Here is an 8188-nt window from a genome sequence, read left to right as displayed (position 1 = left end):
AGGCCATGTTTTCCTTAGTTTTTCTAGTTTTCTTAGTGCATAGACTAAAACTTTAGTTTGACTTTAACATTTGTTGCTACAAGTTTTGTTACACAAAAGCATTAAATATATAAAATTATTTGGCTTAAAAAAAAAAATTTCGCCCTTACAAATCGTTTTAGTCTCAAAACGTTTTTATAAATATTTATTTTTTGTAAAATCAATCAGTTCTGATTAACGTTCTTGCTAAAAAGCAACAGCATGGAATTTTTATATAACTGTATTGAATTCTCTTTAATGCTTTTTAAAAAGCTCCGCTCCTGGAGAATTTTGTCTATTGTTATCCTGTCACGTTTTTTTTGGAACTTAAGCCAGTACTAAGCGAACGGCAGATAATCAGCGACACGTATTGCCTTAAGTGTGTCCCAAACGTGTTCTAAAGTCTGATTGTATGTTCCTTAAGGGCTGTCAGGGAAGAGTTTATTTCAAGGTGGTGACGAAATATTAAATGCCCGTTACTTAACTAAGTAATTTCAAAACAAATATTTGCCCCTGAAAATATAATAATAAACATATATAGCTTTTTAATTGAATAACTAAATACACTTGTCAGAGTGACATGACAGACATTCGCGACTTTTTAACATAAATACACAGAACATTTTATATTTTTTCTAGAGCGATAGAATAGGTGGTGGGCGTATTCAGCAAAACCACATGATCACTGATAACTGATGGATCAGTAATCAATAATCAAGTTTGATCTGCTGAACGCCTATGACTCAGCACGCATTAGTTAATTCATTTTGGCTTATTTTGTTTGTTTTCTATTTTTGTTATGTTTACTTGTTACTTTCTCAAACCCACGTTTGTTGATTTAACTAAGACTTGAATTTCTATAAGCGAAAATTTGTTTGCCAAAAATTCTCTCTTTTTCCAAGTTTTGCACCTAAATTAACAAAAAATCCCTTCTTACTTATACAGCCAATGGTATGTGAATTAATAATCTTTTTAGTCTTTTGTTTCACTTTTCGAGATATAAGTGCCCGCTCGTGAAGGTCCTAAAAGAAACACATATTCAGTAGATTTGCAGTGTAGCCGCCACCCTGAATTTAATTAAAAAACAAGAAAGAAAGCAAACTTCGGCAAGCCGAAGTTCATATACCCTTGCAGCTATCGCAAGAATTAAATATTTTTGAAAACATTAAAATTATGATTTACTTGCGAATATGTTTAAAAACATTAAAGCTATGACGATTTGCAGCTTAATTATTTGATTGTTCTTTTATATATTTTTATTATTTGTATGGGAGCTATATGATATAGTCGTCCGATTTTGATGAAATTTAAACCATAATTCTGAAATATTTAACCATTGCTGTATGTCGAAGAACTAAAAAAAAAATTAAAAAACAGCAAAGTTACAATTTTTTTTCAATTATTTTTCCGATTGTTCCTATGGGAGCTATATGCTATAGTCGTCCGATTTTGATGAAATTTAAACCATAATTCTGAAATATTTAACCATTGCTGTATGTCGAAGAACTAAACAATAAATTAAAAAACAGCAAAGTTACAATTTTTTTTCAATTATTTTTCCGATTGTTCCTATGGGAGCTATATGCTATAGTCGTCCGATCCGGCTCGTTCCGACTTATATACTACCTGCAATAGAAAGACAACTTTTGGGAAAGTTTCATGCAGATAGCTTTAAAACTGAGAGACTAGTTTGCATATAAACGGACGGACAGACGGACAGACGGACAGACTGACAGACGGACAGACGGACGGACAGACGGACATGGCTAGATCGACTCTACTAGTGATGCTGATCAAGAATATATATACTTTATGGGGTCGGAAACGTCTCCTTCACTGCGTTGCAAACTTCTGACTGAAATTATAATACCCTCTGCAAGGGTATAAAAATGTTTTTTTACTTAATTACATGCTTAATAATCCCCAAATACATAAATTCTTTTTTCTTTCTTCAGTAAAACACTATCCAATTCAGTATTTTTTCCAGCCGCAAGAGTTACCTCCGAATTTTATAAAAATATCACAAACTGACATATAAGAGATCGAAAAATTCATCGGAATAAAAAATTAAATATAGTGGTTTTAAAGAATATTTTGTTTTTGTGATAGCTATATAAACTGCGGGATGTGGAATTTTCCCTTTTTAAATTTAAATCGTTATTCAAAATTTCAAATTCAAATTTCTTAATGCGAAAATATATGTTTTTTTGGAAATGATGATAACAAAATGAAATGTTTGGTCCAGCTTCCATTATCCGCAAACTAACAGGACAGCTCTGATTGACTTCGAAATCACATTTTTTTTTTTGTAAACTTTTAATTAAATTATAAAAAAAACTCGTGCGACTAGGGGCAGCAAATGCAATCCCAAAAGCATCAGAGGCAGCAGCAAACAGTCAGCAGTCAACAAAAACTGTCAACACATAGCGCAGAAATCTCTCGAGGACAAAATATGTCCATGTGGTCGGGATTTCTGATGGCAGATATTCAGAAAAACAGAGGAGTAAAGAGGAAAAGGAGGAGGGAGAAATTGGCAGTCTCGTTGAGTGCCAGCTCCGAATTCCTTGCCCTTTCCACTACAGCTCATGGTCCATTGCAAGCGTCACCAATTGTTAAGTATTCGATTTTTGTCATCTTCCCAACACAATGGTCCACCAAGCATCACCAATCTTTTCTCTAGCTCATTCGCTGCCTTTTTCGCCCACCCACTCTGTCGCGTTTCCGGTCGCAGTGCATTTTTCTGGGAATGTAAAGTGGGAAAAGCATTTGTAAGTCGAACCGGGCATTGAAGCATCCCGCTTCCTGGTCCAGGATATGCAAAGTGTCTCTCAGACAGCTGCATAATCTGTAGTGCCGTTTATGCAAAGCGCTCACCAAAAGCCCAAACAGCTAAGCCAATGAGATAGTTTGAGAAAGTTTGGTCCTTGTGGGGAGCTGAGGCTTTTGTTGAGGGGTCTCTGAATTTTTTGGTTCGGCAATGTGCATCAAAAGGAATTTATGACTTATTGAATAAGTAGATAGGGCTTTTAATATTACGCTGCTTACCAGTCCATTAGGGTTAGAACAATTTTTATGTGGTCAAAATTCAATATTCCTTAGAGAATTTTTAATGTTTGCAGCGCAGCGTTGGGAAGGAAAAGGATTAGATCAGATATGTTAAATTATGGAACTCATTTAGCACAAACTACAATGGCCCAAAGGACACTTCAGATCTAGCTTATTTTTTTTTTTGTCTGTTGTCTACTGTCCAGAAATGTTTTTCTTTTTGGTTTTCAATTCCTAGTGGTTTTAATTGTATACTTTTAAGCTATTTAACGCTATAGTCGAGTTCCTCGACTATAAGTTACTCATTACTTAGCTAACAAATTTAAAAATTGTATTACATAGGCGTTTATAGTATTTAGTGTAAACAGCATGTAATATGAGGCGAACTAGTGACTACGTATTATAAAGTAGATTAACACCAAACAAGACAGGTAAAAGAACATGGACATGTTGGCGTTGTGTCAGTATTTTTAGTATATTCCAAAATGTCATTACATTAATAAAAATTATTTATATATAAACTTAAATATTTGTTTTAGTTTTTCCGAACGTGTCGCGAGGAAAATGCCGAGAAGGGAATTTAAGTACTAAATGGAGATAATTTAGCACACTTGTTGATACATGCATGTAGGTCTATATAAAAAATGTAAAATGTTGCGTTTTAAAATTATATGGTCGAAACTTTGTATTTCTCGCATCTTGAAGAGGACGAAAACTCTCAAGAAACTCAGAAAAATCGCCTACCATAGTAAAATGTTGAGGACAAAATGTTCCCGATCCATTTTGATTCTACTTTTGTTTAAAGAGCTCTGAGACACGGCTAAAAAAAATGTATATATATTTCACTATTTACAATGTTTAAATAGTAATTGCAAGCTGGCGGCATTAATGTGAAATGTTGTCTGTTTGTCAACAACCCCAATTGATTGACAATAAGCCCGAAGCACACCGAATCAAGGAACTCTAAAGAATTGGTCCACACTAAGAAGAACAAAGTTTTTTCGCTGGCGAAACTGTTGGTCGACCGGAGTACTAGGCTTAAAAACCAATTTAAATTTTAGTTAACGAAGGCAAAGATAAGAGAACTTGTCTTCGCTTTGGTATATTGATTATAATTTGTATGTTATATTTGTTTATTTACAAAAAGGTCGTACGTTACTCTTATTAGTTGTTCATATATGACAATAAATTGATTATGACCTAAAAACTAAAAACCAATTTAAAATGTTACGAATAATTATTATAGTTATAGTACCTTTTTAATTTATTAAGGCATTAGCTTTAAAAGCATAAAATAATGTTTCATTGTTGAAAATCTAACTAGCAACCACTCCTCTTGAATGTAATCAGTACCATCGATGCATCTGGTTTTCGGCATAGCGTCGATTCAGGTCGCTCTTGCGTTGCACCTTGCCGCCTGCTCCGTTAAGGAGCTCCTTTGACTGCCAGTTGCGGTACACAGACGTGTCCTGCAGGTTGGCATCGCCTGTGCTCAGGGCCTGCTGCTGCCACCACTTCAGCTGGGACTGTGGATACCGCGCCTGCTCGGGAAGGACGGAAGCCACTGGCGGCTGACGGCGAGGCCACAATCCGATCCTGCTCAGGCGTTTTTGCTCGTCGATGTCTGTGTCGTCCATGTCGTGCATGCGAAGCACCTGGAGCGGCTTCTGAGAGTTCTTCTGTTGACTGGTCCTCATCGCCAGCGGATGGAATGGGTCCTCACCATAGAGATCGCGGTAGCGGGGACTCCTCACCAGGCTAATGACTTGGAACATGGCCACACAGGTGATGGCATTGTAGCCAACAAAAACTATAAAAGGACAAAACGGAAAATATGTTTAAATGAGCATTTTTAAAAATTATATTAAAAACAACTAAACAACAACTAACTAAAGTCAGACGCGTCTTTTATCGCTCTGTGATTAGTATCAACAAACAGCGAAAAATTTTATTTATTATCGGCTTTGTTTTACCATTCGATATATAAACACTTGGCCTAGTTGAGAAGTATTTAAAACTTTATTTGTGGCCAGTTTCTTTAAAAAAAAACTTAAATTCTTAATGAAAAACCGCCATCTTGTAACAACAACAAGGAGTGAATTGGGGACGTAAAAAAAAAAACAAACAAAACCTCATAATGTCTTCTTCTTCGGCGGCCAACAAGGGACACCGCATCAACGCTGCCACTGCCAGTGAGCGCAGCTCTGAGGCCCCTTCGCGCCAGCTTATAACCTTACTCACAGTACGCCTTCAGGAGCACACCAATAAAATGGTCATCCTTGTGCGGGAGGCGGAGACGCGCATCCCCAGCAGCCTTACGGAGCTCTTGGAAGGAATAGTGGGTCGACGGTGAGGTAAAACGAACGGGAGAGAGGGTTACTCAGACAAGAGAGCGAAGTAGCTGATCTCCGCGCGCAACGAGAGCAGTTGTTTGAGTGGAAGATTGCGGACATGCGTGCAATGAAGGAGAGAGGGGGTAGCGTAGAGGCAAAACTTGTCGCACAAAGCATGATGCTCCCATAGAAATAATAAAAAAATATAAAATAACTATCTAATAATTGAGCTGCAAATCATCAAAGCTTCAAGTTTTTAAACATATACGCAAGTAAATCATAATTTTAATGTTTTTTTTAAAAAATATTTAATTCTTGCAATAGTCGCAAGGGTATATGAACTTCGGCTTGCCGAAGTTTGCTTTCTTTCTTGTTTAGCAGTAACATTAGAAAACTTTTATTGTATAATCACGTTAATACACCAGTATTTTCTAAACATGCCCTATTTTTTTCGACATACGACATAAGACTTGACTATATCGAAGAGTCTTTTACTTATAGGGACTGTAAAGGAATTGACTACAATGATCTTCAGGATGAATACAATGCTTCTTATTTATTAAAGCACCTTGTGGAATGTCAATTGAATGTCTTTAACAATTACTTGCAATTTATGTTTAATAAATGTATGCAGCTTAAAAGAAAAGAAAACCATATACGACCGCGATCAAGCCTTTCAAAAGTGAAAGCGCTATAAACTCAATCGCTTAGGATACAGTTCAAATTAGCCAGAGCCAAAGTTTCCGAAACAATTAAAAAGGCTAAGCGCGATCACTTTCAAATTTAAAAACTCTACTCCGCTAAACAAACTTAGAGGGAAAAGAATAACCTTGGAATAGGATAATGTAAACAAACGTCTATTACAACGTCAGTTTTTCCTTCAGTTTTAAAAAAAGCTAAATTGGGATAACCCAATTATTAAACCTAATAAAGATTACAGCCCCATTCAACATGAAACATTTTTAGCTCTCCTTGACCATAGCAAAGCATTTGACTCGGTGAATCACTACATTCTTAGTAGTAAGCTAAAATTCTGTACAACTTTACAGATTGTCCGGTTTTAAAGTCCATTTATAGGCAGACGATTAATCAAGTCAATGTCTGTGTTGGTAGGAGTAATAATGTTCTGTGTCTGGTTGGCAATTGAAAGACACTGTCTCAAGTATAAATCCATCCAAATCAAAATGCATAATATTTAGTAAGAAATCATTGGATACCAGATGCTAAGAGAGTCTGGTAATTAAAAACTCTGGAACAGCATACCACTTAAAAACTATAAGGTGCGCAACTAAGTTTAAATGTAACATTAAGGAAACAAAATATATTTAAAATCAAAAGTATCTAAAACAAAATTATTTAATTAATCAAATAAACAGAATTAAAAGTATTTATATCAGAAAGATTAATGAAACATACTAATATTAACAAAAAATAATATATATATATAAAATTATTTCAATTTTGTTAGAATAAGATAGATCTTAAGTCATCAAATAAAATTTTAACATTTTCAACCCATTTTGACTATGATATTAAATAAATAAAATTAAATGTCTTATGGGTGCCTATTCTGTCCTATCAAGTACGGTAAAAACAGTTAAAATTAAAACATAACAATCAAGCTTGTTATGGATTGTGCAAGCTTAGACCGAAAGAGACAACGTCACTTAACTAGATGATCAACCGGATTAGCGCAATTCTAACAGCATATATATAAATGCTAACATCAATTTCTCGCAGCGACCAAAAAGTTTTTCTCGATAAAGTAAATTAATTGCTTACTATTGTTAATTAACTAATTTTAGTAATTTAAAAGTGAATTATTAAATGTTCGAAAATAAAAAAGGAGGAAAAGGAAAACACAAGGGAACGCTATAATATTACGTGTAATTTGTAAATTTAAATTGGCACCGAAGGAGTAATTTTAATTATTTTTTGTTATCAAAAACTGTTTTTGAATCCAAAGATAATTGTGAAAGATTTGAGATTAAAGTAATACTTACGTATATAAAAGCACCCCATAAGTGTAAGAATTATAAGAAAGCCCAGGTTTATTTGTTTTTTCAGCATGATCATCAGAACAATGTGCAGCGCCATAATATTTATAAAGTATAAGAACTCGAAGAAGGCCAAAGGGAGAACAAGCCATTTCTGTAACTAATTGAAGCGAATCAAATACACTTACTGTGAGAAATCGCAAGGGCAAGCTAGACTTACCTTGATGGAACCCCAAATACACAACATGGCAGCTGCTATGTGAGAAAAAGATATAATCTGGAAAAACGCGTTGAAGCTCTCAGGAGCTACAAATTACATGCATTACATAAATTCAAATTCATTAACCCATAACACCTACAGTCTTCACTCCAACTGATGCATTTTCTAACCCACTTCCTGTCCTTGTATTCCGAATCATGCTCAAACAAATCGATTAATGGCTCGAAGACTTTTAAGCCCATCGTGAAAAGAACCAAACTGTGAGCTAAGTTTCGAATCTGGAAGGGGAAAGTGTTAGTTTAACTTGGTAAGAAGGCAATTTATAGTCACTTACAATCGTCAGAACAGAGACCAAAATCGAGCCAAGCCGCACCGAGCAATAACACATGTAGGACTCCATAAATAACATATTGAACTTGGTATTACTAGTAATGTCTGCTCGTAAATCAAAACTGAACTATCTGAGCGCCCCGACTGAACCGCAGAAAGTGTGGTGAGTCAGCCACCAACGCACAACAAAAACGTTCTAATTACCGCACAGGATAATGAAAAAAACATGTTCAAGATTCCAATCT

At 35.2% G+C, this 8188-nt stretch overlaps 1 protein-coding gene across 1 annotated transcript; it reads right to left on the bottom strand.

Moving 5' to 3' along the window:
* Positions 1-4409: 4409 nt before the first annotated feature.
* On the bottom strand, positions 4410-8034 carry LOC108137795. Its single transcript, XM_017259699.1, has 5 exons — positions 7948-8034; positions 7753-7891; positions 7614-7699; positions 7400-7553; positions 4410-4873 (listed from the first exon to the last, which is right to left on the bottom strand). Exons 1-5 carry the CDS (start codon positions 8020-8022, stop codon positions 4410-4412), a joined length of 918 nt encoding a protein of 305 aa, XP_017115188.1. The 5' UTR covers positions 8023-8034.
* Positions 8035-8188: the final 154 nt, after the last annotated feature.

The sequence above is a fragment of the Drosophila elegans genome, unplaced genomic scaffold (assembly GCF_018152505.1).
Source record: "Drosophila elegans isolate 14027-0461.03 unplaced genomic scaffold, ASM1815250v1 contig_397, whole genome shotgun sequence".
NCBI lineage: Eukaryota > Metazoa > Arthropoda > Insecta > Diptera > Drosophilidae > Drosophila > Drosophila elegans.
Note: the sequence above shows the minus strand (reverse complement) of the source record. Positions and strands in the feature narration are given on the sequence as shown.